Source organism: Ranitomeya imitator, chromosome 9 (genome assembly GCF_032444005.1).
Source record: "Ranitomeya imitator isolate aRanImi1 chromosome 9, aRanImi1.pri, whole genome shotgun sequence".
In the NCBI taxonomy this organism is placed as follows: domain Eukaryota; kingdom Metazoa; phylum Chordata; class Amphibia; order Anura; family Dendrobatidae; genus Ranitomeya; species Ranitomeya imitator.
Window position 1 is genome coordinate 1,435,849 of NC_091290.1, and position 23,435 is coordinate 1,459,283.

A 23,435-nucleotide genomic window follows, 5' to 3' on the forward strand; every position below is an offset into this window, starting at 1 on the left:
GAGGTTGGTTTCTCGTCGGTGAATATAGTGTATAGTGTGTGTATATAGTGTGTGTGTATATAGTGTGTGTGTATATAGTGTATAGCGTGTGTGTATATAGTGGATATGTATGCGGCGGTGCTTCCAGTGTTCCTCAGGTTTTCAGGCTTGTCGGAGGTTGGTTTCTCGTCGGTGAATATAGTGTATAGTGTATAGTGTGTGTGTATATAGTGTGTGTGTATATAGTGTATAGCGTGTGTGGATATGTACGCGGCGGTGCTTCCAGTGTTCCTCTGGTTTTCAGGCTTGTCGGAGGTTGGTTTCTCGTCGGTGAATATAGTGTATAGTGTGTGTATATAGTGTGTGTGTATATAGTGTATAACGTGTGTATATGTACGCGGCGGTGCTTCCAGTGTTCCTCTGGTTTTCAGGCTTGTTGGAGGTTGGTTTCTCGTCGGTGAATATAGTGTATAGTGTATAGTGTGTGTATATAGTGTGTGTGTGTATATAGTGTATAGCGTGTGTGTATATGTACGTGGCGGTGCTTCCAGTGTTCCTGTGGTTTTCAGGCTTGTTGGAGGTTGGTTTCTCGTCGGTGAATATAGTGTATAGTGTGTGTATATAGTGTGTGTGTATATAGTGTATAGCGTGTGTGTATATGTACGTGGCGGTGCTTCCAGTGTTCCTGTGGTTTTCAGGCTTGTTGGAGGTTGGTTTCTCGTCGGTGAATATAGTGTGTGTGTGTATATAGTGTGTGTGTATATAGTGGATATGTACGCGGCGGTGCTTCCAGTGTTCCTGTGGTTTTCAGGCTTGTTGGAGGTTGGTTTCTCGTCGGTGACTATAGACAGCATTATAGACAGCATTCTATGTGGCCGTGCTGCGGAGCGCAGGGGTCGCCCACCTCCTGAAGTGCTCTGTGCTCTTCTGCTGCCGCAGGGAAAGGTGTGATCAGAGTCCTCTGGAAGTAAACTTGTGCAGCACTTTCTCCTGCTGTCAGGCATCCGGCGGCTTTCTTCCTCTGATTTGCCTCCTTTTGGCTTTGTTTCTGCGTGGATGTGACAGGTCGGCCCTGTGATAAGTTGTGCCGGGCCCGGTGCTCTGAGGACAATGGAGGACAGCACTGTTGTGACTGCCAGCCTGGGGGTCACAGATTAATACATTCCTCGGGTGGTTCCTGCTCGCACATCCTGTCTTGTGGCGATAAGAGGTGAGCGCTGTCACTGCCGCCGACTCTCCTGCACCAGGTTCTCACAGTTTTTCTTATTAGATATTTTTTTTTACTGTTTATTTTCACTTCTCTCTTGGAAGCCCTGTGGCCACCTTGGGGTTTGCAGTGAGCCGTCGCTTGACGTGGTGATAATAGCATTGCTGATTGGTGGTATTGAGACGTTGGTAGCGGCCGGCGGTGCTGCTGCCATCTCTTTGTGATGCGCAGATGGTCCGGGCATTGTACCCCCTCCGCTCCGCTAGACACAACTTTCTAAGTTCCATTGCATTCTTCTGTGTAGAGGAATCTCTTGGCCTGGACTCCTGTAGGGTGAAGCTGATCCACTAATGGTATTTTGTTTTCACCAGTTGCTGAACTGGAAGTTCCCTCATAAGGTAAGGTGGCACTGGGTTTGTAAGGGGCTTTAAAATGCCACATGTAAAATTAGACTGCCAATTCAGCGAATTGTATCCATTGCTAAACTGGGATCTACTTCTGTGTGTCCTCTCTCAATAGCCGGATTCAGAATTAGCCGCTTCAACTACTTAAACTGCAGAGTCAAATTTAGAATAGACAGAGGAGGGTCGGCAGGAAAACAAAGATTCTTTATTGGGAGCTGTAGTGGGGGAGAGCAGAAAAAATCAGGTCCCTTAGAAGACGGAGGCCGCAGAGCGAGCGGTGCTGAAAATAAAAGCTATAGAGTTGTGTGCAGGCCTGGGGGTCCGCTCTGCTCCTCGCCCCTCGTATTACTAGTATTTCACATTATCGCGCACGCTGTCCTTACTCTAGTGCTCTCTCCATGCCGATCGCTGCTTTCTTGGGGCTGCTGAACTTTCCGGGTTTTGAGGTGGAAGTTTCTCCGATGACAGAGACACTTTTCTTCACATTTGTTAAGATCTCGATTAATAAGTCAGAAGGTTGCGACCTAGCGTCAGGGACATCTGCAGCAATTCTCTGCTCGGTAGGAAACCTCTTAGGATCAGATTAGCACAAAGAACTTTACATTTGTAGGTACGTCGTATTCCCTGTGTGCCACCACCGACTGCTGACTTTAATGCGTCTTTGATGGAAATAGTCCGCCTGTGCCGCGTCATTAACTCTTCCGCAACCTCCTGGCACAAGGCAGGGAACATGTTAACAAATATTGCAAATGAAGTGATGGGGTCAATAGCTTCTTAACACCGCCGTGGTCCTTTCGCTCGCAGTAAAGTGCCGATTATTTCTTTTCTGCAGCCAAGGAATATTCTAATCTCCTCGGAAATCTCTCGGGGAGGACAGATGTGCCCTCGGCTGCTCGGGGAGATCCGTCAGAAACAAATTCCCCCTGCTCTGCTCTGTTGTGCAGGGAGCCGCTGCCCGCGAGGAAGGGGTTAACTAGCGTGCGCCAGTGCAAGCCATTATTAGGCATCTTATTGAGGTGGCAGGAATGCCGTGTCCGTATAGATGGCGGTGGGTCCGGGGCTCGTGCCTCCGCTCTACACCACGGCGTAAAAACGAAATCTATGTGTAAATCAGAAAAATACAAAAATGTCTTACACGTTTATCTGTAGATTGTCAGACATAAAATTCAGGTGATAAATCTAGACACAGAAAAATTCTGCAAATTGAGTAGAAAATGTGCCTCTGATTTTGCAATTATTTTTCATTTTGTCTAATAGTACAAATATATAACAATACAATAATAAATATTCTGGATATAACGTCTGTAGGATGTGCTACAAATGTGTAATGCGATGATACAGGACTGCAGATATTTTATATAGAAGGAAATTAACTTGCAGTTTTCTATAAGTGAGTGAATTGTACTTTCCTAATATCGGAGAATTCTAATTTTTGACATCTATAAATTATAATTATCTCCGAAGTTTGTAATTGTAACATTAGTGTCTGTATAATGGAGCTATCTGAATAATCCCCGCTCTGTGCAAACTTACTGTAGGAGGGTGCAGAGACGACCAAAGAGTTACTGGCTATAAATGAAAGGGCAGAATTGAGACAATGATATTTCTTCACTACAAATGTCTCCTAAAGACACAAATCTGAATAAACAGATGAAAACAGCTACTGTACATAACATTTCTGAAGGAGACATTCAGAGATGGAAAACAAGCAGCATGCCTGGCAGGGAGGCATAAAGGAGGCAGTATAGAAGGAAAAGATGTGTCGACACGAGGAGCAGAGGAGTCTATAACGAAATGGAACTGCGAACAGAGGAACGAGGGAAAGGAAGGGATCACGGAGCTATGCGGTGGAAAACAGGAACCATCGCAGAAAGGATAAAATAACGACGCACAAAATAGTTATAGAAAGACACAATAGAGAAAATGTACAGCATTAGAATGGAGCAGATGAAAGAGCAGTGGAGAAAATTAAAATAGTATGAAGCAAAAATAAGACTCTGCAGGTGACACCTTTCTAGAAGAGATGGAAAAACTATGAACACAAGAATCAATTGTTATAGGAAGGAATAATGGTGCTGTAAATATTACGCTGGAGCACATGAAGGAATCATGGAGAAAATGACAATAGGACGATGGAATAGATGAAGGAGCAGAGATGGAGAGAAAAATAACAATCGGCAAATGTTTCCGGAATGTAAACGTGCCAGTGATGCCCATGCGGACATTTGTTGGGTGATCGAATCGTTTATTCTGGCACAAATCTTCGTTATCCGCAGCAAATCACCCCGTGAAACGTGGTGTGAATAGGGGAAGCCGTGAGTCGCGCTAATGATTGCCTTGTGGACAAGTTACTGTATCGGGAGCTACTGACATTACTGCCGGGACACGTTAGATCTCCATACAGCACCATGTTACCGGATTACGCTGGGTAATGTGCTGCCCATAACAATTATTTCTGTGCTGGCATAACGACCATCGGCACGTTTACGCCGTCTGATTTTCAGGAACGCTTGTTTACCGATCGTCGGCCACTCTAAACTTGTCAGCCAGTGTAATCAGGCCAGTAAATAAGCACCAGCCGACTTTTATTCAGGCTATCGCCTCTCGTTAATGGGACGTTAATGAGGTGCGTAAAAAAGCAGAGCTGGCCATAGGTAGGAGCGATGGAGCAGATGGAAAAAGACAAGATGGTTAAAGGAAGGAACAGTATAGAAACCACAATAAAATGATGGGGCAAGATGATTATAAGGAATGATGGAGAAAAAAATAGGATGACGTGTTGAAGAAACAGTAGAGATGTTATAGGAAGGAGTGATTCAGGAAAAAAATGCCACAATGGAGCCAATGAATAGGTAGAAAGAGTTCTACAAGAAACTTACAAGGAGGAAAAAAATAGGACAACGGAGAGGACTAACAGTAAGGTAGTGATAGTAAGTGGCATTAGAGAAGAGAGGTACATGAAGGAGCAGAGATCATTCTAGGAAAGTAACGGCGACAGATGAATTAGAGAATTCATCAGATGAACACATGGGAGTAGGAAGTAGCAAAAGAGCGTAAAACAGACAAATGAACGGTTAAAAATCAAGCACCCGCGGAAATATAAGCCGATAACTGCTGTTCGGGGTTTTTTTCTGCTCTGGCATAAAGAGGCAGTTGCTCTTTAAAAGAATACAATAGAGAAAGAAACAAGACGCTGGTACTGATACAAGATACAAAACTTCACTCTTGGGGAGGAGAACGGTACCAATAAATAATGTGGTGCAGAAATGAGCAAAAGACCGGGATGAGCTGACAGAACGGATCGTTTAGAAGAGGGTGGAATCATGGAGCAAATAAGAAAGCAGGATGAAGATATAGAGAAATGGGCAAGCTGATTACACAGATAGCGGTGGAGAATGATTAACGAACGGAGAGGCTGAGAAGGATGAATACAAATGTAACTGTTCAGCAGCAACTTAAAGGAGGATGTTTAAGAAGGATGAGATGTTTAAGCTGGTGAAAAAACAATGATGGAAGAAAGACATTTAGAGAAAAAGGCAAGATGCTACATGAAGGAAATTTGGGAAAGGAAGGAGAAGGGTGAGGAAATTTGGGAGCCCAGAGAAAGGAGAAGGATGAGGAAACTTGGGAGCCTAGAGGAAGGAGAAAGATGAGGAAACGTGGGAGCCTAGAGGAAAGAGAAAGATGAGGAAACTTGGGAGCCCAGAGGAAGAAGGATGAGGAAACTTGGGAGCCCAGAGGAAGAAGGGTGAGGAAACTTGGGAGCCCAGAGGAAGGAGAAAGATGAGGAAACTTGGGAGCCTACAGGAAGGAGAAAGATGAGGAAACTTGGGAGCCTAGAGGAAGGAGAAGGATGAGGAAACTTGGGAGCCTAGAGGAAGGAGAAGGATGAGGAAACTTTGGAGCCCAGAGGAAGGAGAAGGATGAGGAAACTTGGGAGCCCAGAGGAAGGAGAAGGATGAGGAAACTTGGGAGCCCAGAGGAAGGAGAAGGATGAGGAAACTTGGGAGCCTAGAGGAAGGAGAAAGATGAGGAAACTTGGGAGCCCAGAGGAAGGAGAAGGATGAGGAAATTTGGGAGCCCAGAGGAACGAGAAGGATGAGGAAACTTGGGAGCCCAGAGGAAGGAGAAAGATGAGGAAACTTGGGAGCCTAGAGGAAGGAGAAAGATGAGGAAACTTGGGAGCCTAGAGGAAGGAGAAAGATGAGGAAACTTGGGAGCCTAGAGGAAGGAGAAGGATGAGGAAACTTGGGAGCCTAGAGGAAGGAGAAGGATGAGGAAAGTTGGGAGCCCAGAGGAAGGAGAAGGATGAGGAAAGTTGGGAGCCCAGAGGAAGGAGAAGGATGAGGAAACTTGGGAGCCCAGAGGAAGGAGAAGGATGAGGAAATTTGGGAGCCCAGAGGAAGGAGAAGGATGAGGAAACTTGGGAGCCCAGAGGAAGTAGGATGAGGAAACGTGGGAGCCCAGAGGAAGGAAAAGGATTAGGAAACTTGGGAGCCTACAGGAAGGAGAAGGATGAGGAAATTTGGGAGCCCAGGAGAAGGATGAGGAAACTTGGGAGCCCAGAGGAAGAAGGGTGAGGAAACTTGGGAGCCCAGAGGAAGAAGGGTGAGGAAACTTGGGAGCCCAGAGGAAGAAGGGTGAGGAAACTTGGGAGCCCAGAGGAAGAAGGGTGAGGAAACTTGGGAGCCCAGAGGAAGAAGGGTGAGGAAACTTGGGAGCCTAGAGGAAGGAGAAAGATGAGGAAACTTGGGAGCCTAGAGGAAGGAGAAAGATGAGGAAACTTGGGAGCCTAGAGGAAGGAGAAGGATGAGGAAACTTGGGAGCCTAGAGGAAGGAGAAGGATGAGGAAACTTGGGAGCCCAGAGGAAGGAGAAGGATGAGGAAATTTGGGAGCCCAGAGGAAAGAGAAGGATGAGGAAACTTGGGAGCCCAGAGGAAGTAGGATGAGGAAACGTGGGAGCCCAGAGGAAGGAAAAGGATTAGGAAACTTGGGAGCCCAGAGGAAGGAGAAAGATGAGGAAACTTGGGAGCCTAGAGGAAGGAGAAAGATGAGGAAACTTGGGAGCCTAGAGGAAGGAGAAAGATGAGGAAACTTGGGAGCCTAGAGGAAGGAGAAGGATGAGGAAACTTGGGAGCCTAGAGGAAGGAGAAGGATGAGGAAACTTGGGAGCCCAGAGGAAGGAGAAGGATGAGGAAATTTGGGAGCCCAGAGGAAAGAGAAGGATGAGGAAACTTGGGAGCCCAGAGGAAGTAGGATGAGGAAACGTGGGAGCCCAGAGGAAGGAAAAGGATTAGGAAACTTGGGAGCCCAGAGGAAGGAGAAAGATGAGGAAACTTGGGAGCCTAGAGGAAGGGAAATGATGAAGGAACTTGGGAGCCTAGAGGAAGGAGAAAGATGAGGAAACTTGGGAGCCCAGAGGAAGGAGAAGGAGTATTATGATTTATTATTATAGTGCCATTTATTCCATGGCGCTTTACATGTGAAAAGGGGTATAAATAATAAATCTGAGTACAGTAATCGAGGATGAGGAAACTTGGAAGCCCAGAAGAAGGAGAAGAATGAGGAAACATGAGAACCTAGAAGAAGGATGAGGAAATCTGTTAGCTCAGAGAAAGGAGAGTGGTGAGGAAGGATAAGAGGTTTGTCCAAAATTGATTGCCGCTGTAAACAACTGAGATGATGGACAGTTGGAACTTGTCAGACGTACAACTGATTTATAGGGGTAGAACGGGTGACGTTTTTAGACTTTATTGTGACCATTTAATATCTGCCAGTGATAAGGTGGCTGTGTCCAGGCGTTCTGCAGGCCGTGGTCCTTCCAGGAGATCCCTCAGTGTACCAGATCACCCAGCGTGTCTCCTGTGATCGTCTTTCGGATCCCGTTTCGGAGCTGCACTGCTTGTCTCGTTGTGTTATTAGCCGTGTGCGGTGCCGGTGGCTGCTCTTGTAGAAGTTTATTACACGTTACTGGAAGCATGTTATAATAGAAAAACAAGGATCACCGGCGATGTTCTGCCCCGAGGCCACGACTGCTGCCTTCTCTATTAGGCCTTGTTAATAATAGCTGCGGTTGTCTTCCCTTCATGTATTGTCATTTATTCCAGCGGCTGAGAGCAGAACTCCTTCCCTCATTGTGTGCCAGAAAAGATGGAAGCTTCTACTTTGTAGATCACAAATCTCGGATACAAATTTGTAATCAGTCGCTGCTTTTCGATGTGGGATTTAACCCTGTTTCCTCTTGTTTCCCCATTGCATTTTGTTGTTTTTATTTTTTATTTTGTGGCGTTTTACAGTAACAGCAAAATGTATCAGATTTCTAAAATCTCACACACAAGATGTCTTTTTCCGTTGCATTTTTCGTCATGTTCACTCTAATGGTCACATGCACCGTTCTTGCTGCATTTTTTAATGCACATTACATAAGCAGGAAAATGCTGTAAGATTTGGGAAGTTTCATGCGCTCAGTTTTTTCCTGACTGAATTTGAAACCAACTTTTTTTAAATCTACAGCCGGTCAATTCATTCAGTGTTTTTGCAGCATTTTTTAGGCTGTGTGCACATGTTGCGGTTTTTTCACGGTTTTTCCCGATAAAAACGCTATAAAACCGCAAAAAAAAAACGCATACAAAAAGCATCCCATCATTTAGAATGAATTCCGCATGTTTTGTGCACATGATGCGTTTTTTTTCAGCGAAAAAAAAGGAATCGCGGTAAAAAACGCAACATGTTCATTAATTATGCGTTTTTTTTTTTTGCGGATTTCCCACTACAAAATGCATTGGGAAGTGTCCGGAAAAAAACCGCTGCAAAAACGCATGCGGTTTTCTTGCGGATTTCTTGCAGAAAATGTCCGGTTTTTCTCAGGAATTTTCTGCGAGAAATCCTGAACGTGTGCACATAGCCTTACTCGTAGAAAGCAATGAAAAGGTAAACAATGTTTTTTGCAGCATTTTCAAAATGTTTTAGGGTATGTGCACACGTCAGGATTTCTTGCAGAAATTTTCCTGACAAAAACCGGACATTTCTGCTAGAAATCCGCATGCGTTTTTACCACGTTTTTGGTGCGTTTTTTTGTGCTTTTTTTCCCAAATGCATAGAATTGCGGGAAAAACGCAGAAAATCTGCAAAAAATAATGAACATGCTCATTTTTTGTAAGCTTGCGAGCAGCAGGGCCCTCACTCCTCCTGGTATCTGTTTTGAACTGTATTTCTGTTATGCTGTAATGTCTATTGTCTGTACAAGTCCCCTCTATAATTTGTAAAGCGCTGCGGAATATGTTGGCGCTATATAAATAAAAATTATTATTATTATTTTTTTACCGCGATGTTTTTTTTTTGCGGAAAAAAATGCATTCATGTGCACGTAACATGCAGAATGCATTCTAAATGATAGAATGCATAATGTATGCGTTTTTAATGAGTTGTTACCGCGAAAAAACGCGATAACCTGAACGTGTGCACATAGCCTTATTGACCGAAACTAACTTTATTAAACTTGTACTATATGTACACAAAACACACGTAATCTGCACCCAAAAAATTGTGTTTTTTATTTTTTATGCAGAGTTTTTGCCTCCAAGAGAACAGATTTTGGCTGCAGAAAAAAATTGCAACAAAAAACCAAAACTCTTTGAAGATGGCCTAATGCTGTTTTTAACCCCTCAGTGACCGGGCCAAATTTTTTTTTAACTCTGTCCAGTGTCTCTATATGTGGTGATAACTCTGGAGCTTCAATATATCCCGCTGATTTTGAGATGGTTTTTCGTGGCACATTATACTTTATGATGACGGTAAATTTCGGTCGATATTTTGTGTTTATTTATAAAACATATCAGAAATTTGAGAAAAATGTTGAAGAATTATCAATTTTAGACGTTGAATGCTTCTTCCTTTAATCCAGAGTCACCACAGAAACCCGTAATAGATCACACTTCCCTCATGTCGGCTTACGTCAGCGCCATTTGTAAAATCTTATTTTATATTTTTCGCCTTTGAGGAGGTTTAATAACGTAGCAGGAATTTTTCATTTTTTAAAGGAAATTTACTAAACTTGCTTTTTTTTCAGGGACCTATCCAGGTGTGAAGTGACTTTGGGGGTCCTATATGTTGGAAAACCCCCAAAACTGGCACCATTATAAAAACTGCGCCCCTCACATATGGGAAACTGCAGTCAGGCAGATTATTAACCCTTCAGGTGATTTTCAGGAATTAATGTAAAGTGAGCGGAATGGTAAAGTGTATGATCACTAAATGTCGGTGACTTCTGCTCCGGCCGCTATTTGGCCGGGAATTGCCGGCAAACATCAGGACCCCACAATCATGATCTCTGGGGGCCGATGGGGATAAATAGGAAGCCCCCACACTGTTAACCATTGATGTGATGGAGTCACTGTTGACAGCAGCATCTAAGGGGTTAAACAGATGTGGACGGGGCCAGCACTGCTCGTGGCTGCTGCAGCAGGCTGTCCGGGATAGTGGACGGCGACAGCTGCTGGATTGTCACCTGCCGGGGGCGCTACGCTCCCATCTCAGCTCAGTAAGACGACGTATTGGCGGTCACTAACGCTGATTGCTCCGGCCCCGAGTGCCGGCGGCGGTGCCGGATGTTGATGCTAGAGACTTGTATGAATTTATCGCATTGCACTCGCAAGTGTGACCTCGGCCTTAGAGGGAATATTCCGGAGCAAACTTAATAATAATAATAAATAATAATAATCTTTATTTTTATATAGCGCTAACATATTACGCAGCGCTTTACAGTTTGCACACATTATCATCGCTGTCCCCGATGGGGCTCACAATCTAAATTCTTTATCAGTATGTCTTTGGAATGTGGGAGGAAACCGGAGTGCCCGGAGGAAACCCACGCAAACACGGAGAGAACATACAAACTCTTTGCAGATGTTGTCCAAGGTGGGATTAGAACCCAGGACTCCAGCGCTGCAAGGCTGCTGTGCTAACCACTAAGCCACCGTGCTGCCCATAATCTATTATTAATCTATTCATGATAGTCCTGCTGTATCAAGTCTCATGATGTGAAACTGCTTGAAATGTTTAATATTTTTTGTGCATTGGCATTTTTACACAAGCCCCAACCCGACCGTCCAACTTCTAGGAAAGTGGGCAGAGCTCAACCAAAGGGGGGCAATGGCCGAGCACAAGTTCCTCATACCTTACACCAAATAATTGGAGCAGATTAGTGCAGGAACACCCCAGGCTGGAGCACGCCTGCTGCGGAGTCGCCCGGCAGCTGAGGTCTGTGGTTTGGTTATTGGCGCCTTCTTTTGAATTTAGCGCTTCTTACTCCGGCTCACTATTCATCAAGACTGGAGTGCACGGCAGAATTGATGAATCGGAGACTATATGCGTCAGTCAGGATGGCTGCAGACCCCCAGTGATCTGGAAAGGGTCCTCAATACCCTGAGTACTATGGTTGTGCGTTGGCTGGAGTGTCAGAACATTATCACAATTCTTCAGACTCAGACTTTGGGAATCCGGTCATTTTTTCCTGTTAAATGTTTAGCTGTTGCCATCTACTGGAAAAAGAAAGTGTTGTAAATCAGAGGAGTGCCCCTCACATGACATTGCTGAGCACAGCCATGCCCCCCAGCCGTCTACCGTGGCCACGCCCCCCAGCCGTCTACCGTGGCCACGCCCCCGGCCCCCCAGCCGTCTACCGTGGCCACGCCCCCCAGCCGTCTACCGTGGCCACGCTCCCCGGCCCCCCAGCCGTCTACCGTGGCCACGCTCCCCGGCCCCCCAGCCGTCTACCGTGGCCACGCTCCCCGACCCCCCAGCCGTCTACCGTGGCCACGCCCCCCGGCCGTCTACCGTGGCCACGCTCCCCAGCCGTCTACCGTGGCCGCGCTCCCCGGCCCCCCAGCCGTCTACCGTGGCCGCGCCCCCCGTCCCCCAGCCGTCTACCGTGGCCACGCCCCCCGGCCCCCCAGCCGTCTACCGTGGCCACGCCCCCCAGCCGTCTACCGTGGCCACGCCCCCAGCGTCTACCGTGGCCACGCCCCCAGCCGTCTACCGTGGCCACGCCCCCCAGCTGTCTACCGTGGCCACGCTCCCCGGCCCCCCAGCTGTCTACCGTGGCCACGCTCCCCGGCCCCCCAGCTGTCTACCGTGGCCACGCTCCCCGGCCCCCCAGCCGTCTACCGTGGCCACGCTCCCCGACCCCCCAGCCGTCTACCGTGGCCTCGCCCCCCCGGCCGTCTACCGTGGCCACGCTCCCCAGCCGTCTACCGTGGCCACGCTCCCCAGCCGTCTACCGTGGCCGCGCTCCCCGGCCCCCCAGCCGTCTACCGTGGCCACGCTCCCCGGCCCCCCAGCCGTCTACCGTGGCCACGCTCCCCAGCCGTCTACCGTGGCCACGCTCCCCAGCCGTCTACCGTGGCCACGCTCCCCAGCCGTCTACCGTGGCCGCGCTCCCCAGCCGTCTACCGTGGCCGCGCTCCCCGGCCCCCCCAGCCGTCTACCGTGGCCACGCTCCCCGGCCCCCCCAGCCGTCTACCGTGGCCACGCTCCCCGGCCCCCCCAGCCGTCTACCGTGGCCACGCTCCCCGGCCCCCCCAGCCGTCTACCGTGGCCACGCTCCCCGGCCCCCCCAGCCGTCTACCGTGGCCACGCTCCCCGGCCCCCCCCAGCCGTCTACCGTGGCCACGCTCCCCGACCCCCCCCAGCCGTCTACCGTGGCCACGCCCCCCGGCCGTCTACCGTGGCCACGCTCCCCGGCCCCCCAGCCGTCTACCGTGGCCACGCTCTCCGACCCCCCCCAGCCGTCTACCGTGGCCGCGCTCCCCGGCCCCCCAGCCGTCTACCGTGGCCGCGCTCCCCGGCCCCCCAGCCGTCTACCGTGGCCACGCCCCCCGGCCGTCTACCGTGGCCGCGCTCCCCGGCCCCCCAGCCGTCTACCGTGGCCCCGTCCTGTGTGATGTGAAGGATGGGCGCTGATTATAGACACCACATGGCACTAGGTTGCTTATCTTGTCTGCTATGAATATATTACCCACTTTCCTCGCTCGATCATTGACTAAATCTCCTGACTTTTCGGTTGTTGTTTTCCCATGTGGCCCCTGGAGACTTGAGGGCCACAATGGTCTGCCGTGATTTTTCCGTCCCAGTTGGAGCTGTTGATGCTGCAACAATAGAAGAGATATTTGTAGAGAAGTCGTTGCAAGGAAGACTCGCGAGGGTATATTCACACACTAAAATCCAGTCGGTACATCTGAAAGGATTTGCTTCCTCGTCACGGCCATGGATCGTTCTGTAAAAAGGCAGTGACCGCAAATGTGCAGTGTTGTATATTCTCTAATGTTTGTGTAGAAAAGCATCAGTATGAAATCCAGCTCTGTGGGTATGGATCAGTCCAGGAGCCGTAAGGGTTAATGTCCTCAGATCATCCGCACAATCCAGCAGCAGCAGCAGCGTTCAGAAGTGTGAACACCAGAAACCAGAGGTGGACGAGTTCTGCCGCCCGACCTCCTGTACAGATGAGGAACGTGAGGGCGCAAGCAGCAAACACTGCAAAGGATTCTGTGGAGAAAGACCCGGAGACTGGAGGGGTTCACTATTGGCGTCTGGAGAGACTCTGCCATCTTGTTTCTAAACCAGGGGCGGGGATCCTCAGGGCCGTTAACGGTCCACGACGACCTTTTATCCGGGCAGCCTCCTGGGGACAGCAGTATGTAAACGGCCACCTGCCCATTAATTTCATCTTGTGCCGTACTGGACGCTGGGGCGCGTGCAGTGAAGGATTACGCCCTGACAAGTGTCAGGACTTTGTGGGAAGAGTCACTGCACAATCTGTCCGGCTCCCGAAGGATGGTAAAAATATCCAAATGACCCTTGGCAGAAAAAATATTGCCCACCCCTGCCCTAAATCATTGTCATCTGACTAATGTCTCTGTGAGAGCCATTCTGCAGCTTCTCTAGTCCGACCATCTCAAGGGCCCCTTTAAAGTGACTGACAGTTGTTTGGTACTCACATTTTATTTGTCTAATTCATGGACATGTTAAAAATGCTAAATGGACTAAAAACCTACCCCGTCACCCCTAGATCCAGCGTAGGCTGCTCCTGTGGTCTGCGTTGACTGATATGAGACCACACCCCTCATGCTCTAGCCCCGCCCCAGTGATGACGTCACTGATATGAGACCACACCCCTCATACTCCAGCCCAGCCCCGGTGATAACATCACTGATATAATGATGAGACTCCACCCCTCGTACTCCAGCCCCGCCCCGGTGATGTCATCACTGATATGAGACCACACCCCTCATACTCCAGCCCTGGTGATGAGGTCACTGATATGAGACCACACCCCTCATACTCCAACCCTGGTGATGAGGTCACTGATATGAGACCACACCCCTCATACTCCAGCCCCCCCGGTGATGACATCACTGATATGAGACCGCACCCCTCATACTCCAGCCCCGCCCCGGTGATGACATCACTGATGAGACCACACCCCTCACACTCCAGCCCCCCCTCCCCCGGTGATGACGTCACTGATATGAGACCACACCCCTCATACTCCAGCCCCCCCCGGTGATGACATCACTGATATGAGACCGCACCCCTCATACTCCAGCCCCGCCCCGGTGATGACATCACTGATATGAGACCACACCCCTCATACTCCAGCCCCCCCGGTGATGACATCACTGATATGAGACCACACCCCTCATACTCCAGCCCCCCCCGGTGATGACATCACTGATATGAGACCGCACCCCTCATACTCCAGCCCCGCCCCGGTGATGACATCACTGATATGAGACCACACCCCTCATACTCCAGCCCCCCCGGTGATGACATCACTGATATGAGACCGCACCCCTCATACTCCAGCCCCGCCCCGGTGATGACATCACTGATATGAGACCACACCCCTCATACTCCAGCCCCCCCGGTGATGTCATCACTGATATGAGACCACACCCCTCATACTCCAGCCCCGGTGATGAGGTCACTGATGAGACCACACCCCTCACATTCCAGCCCCGCCCCGGTGATGACGTCACTGATATGAGACCACACCCCTCATACTCCAGCCCCGCCCCGGTGATGACATCACTGATATGAGACCACACCCCTCATACTCCAGCCCCGGTGATGACGTCACTGATATGAGACCACACCCCTCATACTCCAGCCCCGGTGATGACGTCACTGATGAGACCACACCCCTCATATTCCAGCCCCGCCCCGGTGATGACGTCACTGATATGAGACCACACCCCTCATACTCCAGCCCCGCCCCGGTGATGACGTCACTGATATGAGACCACACCCCTCATACTCCAGCCCCGCCCCGGTGATGACATCACTGATGAGACCACACCCCTCATACTCCAGCCCCGGTGATGACGTCACTGATATGAGACCACACCCCTCATACTGCAGCCCCCCCCGGTGATGACATCACTGATGAGACCACACCCCTCATACTCCAGCCCTGCCCCGGTGATGACATCACTGATATGAGACCACACCCCTCATACTCCAGCCCTGCCCCGGTGATGACATCACTGATATGAGACCACACCCCTCATACTCCAGCCCCGGTGATTACGTCACTGATATGAGACCACACCCCTCATACTCCAGCCCCCCGGTGATGACATCACTGAGACCACACCCCTCATACTCCAGCCCCGCCCCGGTGATGACGTCACTGATATGAGACCACACCCCTTATACTCCAGCCCCGCCCCGGTGATGACATCACTGATATGAGACCGCACCCCTCATACTCCAGCCCCGCCCCGGTGATGACATCACTGAGACCACACCCCTCATACTCCAGCCCCGGTGATGACGTCACTGATATGAGACCACACCCCTCATACTCCAGCCCCGCCCCGGTGATGACATCACTGATCTAATGTCCGGCTATGCTACCTCTGCTCAGACAGCACTGGATGTAATCGCAGCTCTCTCCTGTTACTTGATCTCTGCATTTTCTAACCAGCTCCAGCATAAAATTCAAGGATAACGCCATCAAAAATGTTACTGGAACTGCTGCTCCAAGGTCTCTTTTCAAGGATCCCTCGGCATGGAGGAGCGGAGAAGGGGCTTGCATCAATAATAGTTTTTTGCAGTTTTTTCTTGCTGGTGAGCAGTGATTTGTTGCTGGTCTCATTGTGGACGGAGCCTCCAGCCAGAGGTCGGCTTTAGGCCGCTCCGGTGACCCTATGGAACAATGGCCCAGATGTGAGCCGCATGCGTGATTCTGCTCTGTAATGTGCCCAGAGTAGTGATTGCTGGGATTTGTAATCTTCTTACGCCGACCATCAGCCGTACGCACTGGCACACTGGTTATGAGAGAGACAGAATCTAAAAATAACATCCAGAAAATCACATTGAATGATTGTTGTTACATGATTCATTTGCATTTTATTGCATGAAATAAGGATTCAATACAATAGAAAAACCGATCTTAATATTTGGTCCAGAAACCTTTGTTTGCAGTTAGAGGTCAGATGATTACTGTGGTTCTTGACCAGGTTTGCACACACTGCAACATGGATTTTGGCCCTTTCCTCCATACAGATCTTCTCCAGATCTTTCAGGTTTTGGGGCTGTCGCTGGGTAACATTGCGTTTCAGATCCCTCCAAAGATTTTCGAGTGGACCTTGAAATTCATCTTACAGGGCCACTCCTTTGTTGCTGTGGCTGTTTGTTTCAGGTCATTGTCATGCTGGAAGACCCAGCCACAACCCATCTTCAATGCTCTTACTGAGGGAAGGAGGTTGTTGGCCAAAGTCCCATGATTGTTGGCCAAAGTCCCATGATACATGACCCCATCCATCCTCCCTTAAATACAGTGCAGTCGTCCTGCCCTCTTTACATAAAAGCACCCTCAAAGTATAATGTTTCCCCCACCATGCTTCCCAGTTGGGGGGGTGTTACTTATTATTCCTCCAAAACACGGCACGTGGCGTTGATACCAGAAAGCTGTATTTTGGTGTCCTCTGACCACATGACCTTCTCTCATTTGTTATCTGGATCATCCAGATGGTCATTGGCGAACCTCTAACGGGCCTGGACATGTGGTGGCGGGGGAACCTTGCCTTCCCTGCAGGATGTTAATCCGTGACAGTGTAGTGCGTTACTAACGGTGATGTTTGTGGTCCCAGCTCTCTTCAGGTCATTGACCAGGTCCTCCAGTGTGGTTCTGTGCTGATTCCTGACCTTTCTCAGAATCATCCTTACTCCACGAGGCGACATCTTGCATGGAGCCCCAGACTGAGGAAGATTGACAGTCCTCTTGTGTTTCTTCCATTTTCTAAAATATTTGGAATTGACTCCTCAGTGGTTGATACTTTTTAATGGCGAACTGAAAAGATGGTAACAAATTGCAGCTTTCCAGACTACACAGGACTCTTCATCAGGCAAAGACTAAAAGAAATTCTGAAGCATCACATATTTATATACAACACAGCATAGAAAAATGCCATAGATAAGACATGTGACGTGAAGCAGAACCACCATTATGTGAGTGATAAACAGTTATGTCCATAAATATTGGAGCAGTTCCTAGATACGGAGTGTTTTAGGGTATGTGCACACGATGCAGATTTAGTGCAGAACTGCAGCAGATTTTTCTGTAGCAGAAACGCTGCAGATCTGCACTGTGATTTACAGTACAATGTAAATCAATGTGAAAAAAAAAATGAATTCTCACCGCCACACAATAAGAGAAAAAAGAATGGATGTACCTGTGACCTAACATTTTTGTCTCCCTGATTACAGACCCATGGACATGAAATTACTTGTATTAAAAGGTAACTTCAATCTCAGAGACAGAAGAGTCTGGGAATATAAACTGATGACGACCTTTGACAGTCTCAGTGCAGGAATGAATGTGTCGCATGGATTTATGTATTTTTACATCAATTAAAGTGAACCTGTCACTCCCAAAATGGAAGGTGAGCTAAGCCCTCCGACATCAGGGGCTTCTCTCCAGTATTCTGTAATGCATTCTGTAATGCTGTAGATAAGCCCCCAATGTATCCTGAAAGAGGAGAAAAAGAGGTTACATTATACTCACCCAGGGGCGGTTCGATCCGATGGGTGTCGTGGTCCGGGGCCTCCCATCTTCTTACGGTGACGTCCTCCTCTTGTCTTCCTGCCGCGGCTCCGGCGCAGCCGTACTGATCTGTCCTGTTGAGGGCAGAGCAAAGTACTGCAGTGCGCAGGCGCCAGGAAAGGTCAGAGAGGCCCAGCACCTGCGCACTGCAGTATTTTGCTCTGCCTTCAACAGGACAGATCAGTACGGCTGCGCCGGAGCCGCAACAGGAAGACAAGAAGAGGACGTCATCGTAAGAAGATGGGAGGCCCCGGACCACGACACCCACCAGACCACGACACCCACCAGAACGGACCACAGCGGGACCACCCCTGGGTGAGTATAATCTAACCTCTGTTTCTCCTCTTTCAGGTAACATCGGGGGCTTATCTACAGCATTACAGAATGCATTACAGAATGCTGGAGAGAAGCCCCTGATGACGGTGGGCTTAGCTCACCTTCGATTTTGGGGGTGACAGGTTCCCTTTAAGGAATTTGCTCTTCAGACCTTGTGGGGGCATCATAACACAGAACCAGACCCCAATCAGAGGACAATAAAACATTCCTTATCTATGACCTGCTCCAATATTTATGGACATGACTGTTTATAATGGTGGTTCTGCTTCACGTCACCTGTCGTATCTATGGCATTTTTCTGTGTTGTGTATAAATATCTGATTCTTCACAATTTCTATTAGTCTTTGCCTAATGAAGGGACCGGAGTAGTCTCAAAAGCTGCAATTTGTTACCATCTTTTCAGTTTTAAAGGTATCATCCACTGAGGACTCTCAATTCTACATATTTTTCTATCCACTGGCTAACACTGTACCAAGATATATATCTTTCCTGTTCCATTTTCTAATAATTCTACCAACAAGCTGTTTGCCTGTTATCCTGTAACCCATCCCAGCTCTTTGGTCTTGGCCATGGTGGAGAGGTTGGCGTGTGATTGTGTGTGGACAGGGTCTTTTATACGGGTAATGAGAGCAGAGCAGGAGGCTTCTTAAAGGAACACTAACAGGTCAGTGAGAGCCAGAATTCTCGCTGGTTTGTCGGTGATCAAATACTTATTTCATGCAATAAAATGCAATTTAATTATGTAACAATCCTACAATGTGATTTTCTGGATTTTATTTTTAGATTCTGTGTCACAGGTGAAGTGTACGATAAAAATTACAGACCCTCCATTCTTTGTAGGAGGGAAACTTTCAAAAGTTGTCGGAGGATCAGATAGTTTTGTCCCCTCTTCCCCAGAGGCCGTGTGCGTCTCTGCACATCGATGCTGTCCGAGCAGCAGGCGAGTCGCTGACGGTAAATCTCCTGCACAGGGTCCCGCTCTCATGGGTGACAACTGGGGAGTGATTTGGGCTACATCTGTGAAACTGGTTCTACGGGGTCCCTTTTCTTTAGGGGGAATGTTACAGACCGCTCTGTCTCTAGGTCCTAGGATCTTATCATTTTAACCCCTTTATGACGGAGCCCTTCTTCGTTTTTGCATTTCTGTTTTTCGCTCCCCTCCTTCCCAGAGCCGTAACTTTTTTATTTTTCCATCAATATGGCCATGTGAGGGCTTGTTTTTTGCGGGACAAGTTGTACTTTCGAACGACACCATTGGTTTTACCATATTGTGTACTCAAAAATGGAAAAAAAAATTCCAGGTGCAGTGAAATTGCAGAAAAGTGCAATTCCACAAAGTTTTTATTTTTTAACATGTTTACCAAATGCTAAAACTGAGCTGCCATTATGATTCTCCAGGTCATTACGAGTTCATAGACACCAAACATGTCCAGGTTCTTTATTTACAGTACAGAGCAAAAGTTTGGACACCTCCTCATTTTTCTGTATTTTCATGACTATGAAAATTGTACATTCACACTGAAGGCATCAACACCATGAATTAACACATGTGGAATTATATACTTAATTTCAGTTGTTTCACACATTTTTGTTATGTCTTATATTCTAGGTTCTTCACTGTAGCCACCTTTTGCTTTGATGACTGCTTTGCACACTCTTGGCATTCTCTTGATGAGCTTCAAGAGGTATTCACTGGGAATGGTCTTCCAACATTCTTGAAGGAGTTCCCAGAGATGCTTAGCACTTGTTGGCCCTTTTGCCTTCACTCTGCGGTCCAGCTCACCCCAAACCATCTCGATTGGGTTCAGATCTGGTAACTGTGGAGGCCAGGTCATCTGGCGTAGCCCCCATCACTCTCCTTCTTGGTCAAATAGCCCTTACACAGCCTGGAGGTGTTTGGGGTCATTGTCCTGTTGAAAAATAAATGATGGTCCAACTAAACGCAAACCGGATGGAATAGCATGCCGCTGCAAGATGCTGTGGTAGCCATGCTGGTTCAGTATGCCTTCAATTCTGAATAAATCCCCAACAGTGTCACCAGCAAAGCCCCCCCACACATCACACCTCCTCCTCCATGCTTCACGGTGGGATCCAGGCATGTAGAGTCCATCCGTTCACCTTTTCTGTGTCGCACAAAGACACGGTGGTTGGAACCAAAGATCTCAAATTTGGACTCGTCAGACCAAAGCACAGATTTCCACTGGTCTAATGTCCATTCCTTGTGTTCTTTAGCCCAAACAAGTCTCTTCTGCTTGTTGCCTGTCCTTAGCAGTGGTTTCCTATTTTACCATGAAGGCCTGCTGCACAAAGTCTCCTCTTAACAGTTGTTGTAGAGATGTGTCTGCTGCTAGAACTCTGTGTGGCATTGACCTGGTCTCTAATCTGAGCTGCTGTTAACCTGCGATTTCTGAGGCTGATGACTCTGATAAACTTATCCTCAGAAGCAGAGGTGACTCTTGGTCTTCCTTTCCTGGGGCAGTCCTCATGTGAGCCAGTTTCTTTGTAGCACTTGATGGTTTTTGCAACTGAACTTGGGGACACTTTCAAAGTTTTCCCAATTTTTTGGACTGATGGCCACTCGTTTTTCTTTACTTAGCTGCTTTTTTCTTGCCATAATAAAAATTCTAACAGTCCATTCAGTAGGACTATCAGCTGTGTATCCACCAGACTTCTGCACAACACAACTGATGGTCCCAACCCCATTTATAAGGCAAGAAATCCCACTTATTAAACCTGACAGGGCACACCTGTGAAGTGGAAGCCATTCCCGGTGACTACCTCTTGAAGCTCATCATGAGAATGCCAAGAGTGTGCAAAGCAGTCATCAAAGCAAAAGGTAGCTACTTTGAAGAACCTAGAATATAAGACATAATTTTAGTTGTTTCACACTTTGTTGTTAAGTATATAATTCCACATGTGATAATTCATAGTTTTGATGCCTTCAGTGTGAATGTACAATTTTCATAGTTATGAAAATACAGAATAATCTTTAAATGATAAGGTGTGTCCAAACTTTTGCTCTGTACTGTAGGTGGTAAAAAAAATTCCAAAATTTGTGTTAAAGAAAAAAAGACAAAAAAAAAAAAACACGTTACCCGTAGCGTCTCCATTTTTTGTGATCTTCGGTCGGGTGAGGGCCTATTTTTGCGCTCTGATCTGACGGTTTTAATGATACCATTTTGGTGCAGATACGTTCTTTTGATCGCCCTTTATTGCATTTGAATGCAATGTTGCAGTGACCAAAAAAACATTATTCTGGCCTTTTTAACTTTTTTTTCTTGCTACGCCGTTTAGCGATCAGGTTAATCCTTTTTTTTTTTTATTGATCAGACGATTCTGAACGCACCGATACCAAATATGTGTTGGTTTGATTTCTTTTTATTTTGAATGGGGCGAAAGGGGGGTGATTTCATCTTTTATATATTTTTTAAATACCGCCGTATTTTTAAAAACTTTTTTTTTTTTTTTCCTCTTGGCATGATTCAATAGACTCCATGGGAGAGTAGAATCTGCCACAACCCGATTAGCTCTGCTACATAGAGGCGATGATCAGATCACCTGTATGTAGCAGAATACCTCACTCGCTATAAGTGCCGACCACAGGGTGGCGCTCACAGCAAGCTGGAAGTGACAACCATAGCGGACTCCAGAAGACCTCTGGTTGTCATTCCAACCCATTGGTGGCCCGCGATCACGTGACGGAGGTCACCGATGGGCCGATGGCCATAAGCGCGAGTTAAATGCCGCCGTCAGTTTGACAGCGGCATTTAACATGTTAATAGCCAGGGGTGGATTCCACCCGCGGCTGTTCGGGGCATATGTCAGCTGTTCAAAACAGCTGACGTACTGGAAAAGATGTGGGCTCAGTGCCGGAACCCACATCAAAGGGAGAGAAGTGACCTGCGCCGTATTAGTACGACGCGGGTTCCAAAGGGGTTAAGGGAGTGATGTCTTAAGGGGGCGTATGCCTTAAGGGGGCATACACCCGGGAAGGGCGCTGTCTGCAGAAGAGTAATGTATAGGTGAATGACGCTGCCCATGCTTTGTACCAGCTGGCACTGTCCCGACTCTCCGGAATATTCTGATCTGTGTTTCCCTTCAAATGCCGATTTACAAATAATGTAGAAAAAATATTAAAAAACCTTTCCAGATGCTTTTCGTGGAGCTGGACTCTAAGATTCCCAATATATCAGCCTGTGATCCAGCAGCTTGGTGTGCGCCCCTGTGAGGCTTCTGTCAGGCAGAGACAGGTACCAGCTCTGATAAAAAGCAGAGAAGTATTTCCAGATTGGCGCTGGCCGAGAGAACTCACATTCTTCTCAGTCCTATTATCAAAAGTAGTGTTCACTCCACTGATCAGCGGCCGGGATAAAGCAGACACAAGGCAGGATTGCTGTACTGCTCTACATGCCAAACCCCGTATTCCAGGCTGCACACGGGCAAAATCGACAGCACCGGATGCTGCTGAACAGTGCACATCTCGTCATTATGTACAGAATGTATGGCCTCTGCACAGTCCTGCCTCATTATATATAGTCATCTCACAGCTCTTATATATGGGCGCTGCACAGTACCAGCTCCCATTATATATGGACGCTGCACAATACCAGCTCCCATTATATATAGTCATCTCACAACTCTTTTATATATGGGGACGCTGCACAGTACCAGCTCCCATTATATATGGATGCTGCACAGTACCAGCTCCCATTATATATGGACGCTGCACAGTACCAGCTCCCATTATAGTCATCTCACAGCTCTTATATATGGGGGCGCTGCACAGTACCAGCTCCCATTTATATATGGGCGCTGCACAGTACCAGCTCCCATTATATATGGACGCTGCACAGTCCTGCCTCATTATATATAGTCATCTCACAGCTCTTATATATGGGAGCTGCACAGTACCAGCTCCCATTATATATGGGCGCTGCACAATACCAGCTCCCATTATATATAGTCATCTCACAACTCTTATATATGGGAGCTGCACAGTACCAGCTCCCATTATATATGGACGCTGCACAGTCCTGCCTCATTATATATAGTCATCTCACAGCTCTTATATATGGGGACGCTGCACAATACCAGCTCCCATTATATGTAGTCATCTCACAACTCTTATATATGGGCGCTGCACAGTCCTGCCTCATTATATATAGTCATCTCACAGCTCTTATATATGGGCGCTGCACAGTCCTGCCTCATTATATATAGTCATCTCACAGCTCTTATATATGGGCGCTGCACAGTCCTGCCTCATTATATATAGTCATCTCACAGCTCTTATATATGGGAGCTGCACAGTACCAGCTCCCATTATATATGGGCGCTGCACAGTACCAGCTCCCATTATATATAGTCATCTCACAACTCTTATATATGGGAGCTGCACAGTAC

The 23,435-nt window shown here is 47.9% G+C and overlaps 2 protein-coding genes across 12 annotated transcripts in view; both read left to right on the forward strand.

Moving 5' to 3' along the window:
* The window catches only part of SOX6 (SRY-box transcription factor 6), an 846,804-nt gene that overhangs the window by 23,120 nt on the left and 800,249 nt on the right, over window positions 1-23,435 (forward strand). For 2 of the 11 annotated variants that reach the window (XM_069739869.1, XM_069739874.1), the window contains exon 1: window positions 933-1,189. The exons of 7 other annotated variants lie outside the window; for them this stretch is intronic. The gene's annotated coding sequence lies outside the window, so the exon portion shown is untranslated. Of the gene's footprint in view, window positions 1-932; window positions 1,190-1,406; window positions 1,585-23,435 lie in introns of those variants that run through there. 2 more of the 11 variants (XM_069739871.1, XM_069739875.1) reach the window with 2 other exon arrangements.
* LOC138649483 (uncharacterized) lies at window positions 9,975-12,536 on the forward strand. Its single transcript, XM_069739956.1, has 2 exons — window positions 9,975-10,130; window positions 11,118-12,536. The coding sequence occupies exons 1-2, from the start codon at window positions 9,975-9,977 to the stop codon at window positions 12,534-12,536; spliced, it is 1,575 nt and encodes a 524-aa protein (XP_069596057.1).

Bases quoted from the DNA above. Each gene is read 5' to 3' on its own strand.
- LOC138649483 (XM_069739956.1), top strand. From the start codon at position 9,975: ATGGAGTCACTGTTGACAGCAGCATCTAAGGGGTTAAACAGATGTGGA. The intron at 10,131-11,117 runs GTAAGACGACGT...TTAAATGTTTAG, and splicing joins TACGCTCCCATCTCAGCTCA to CTGTTGCCATCTACTGGAAA.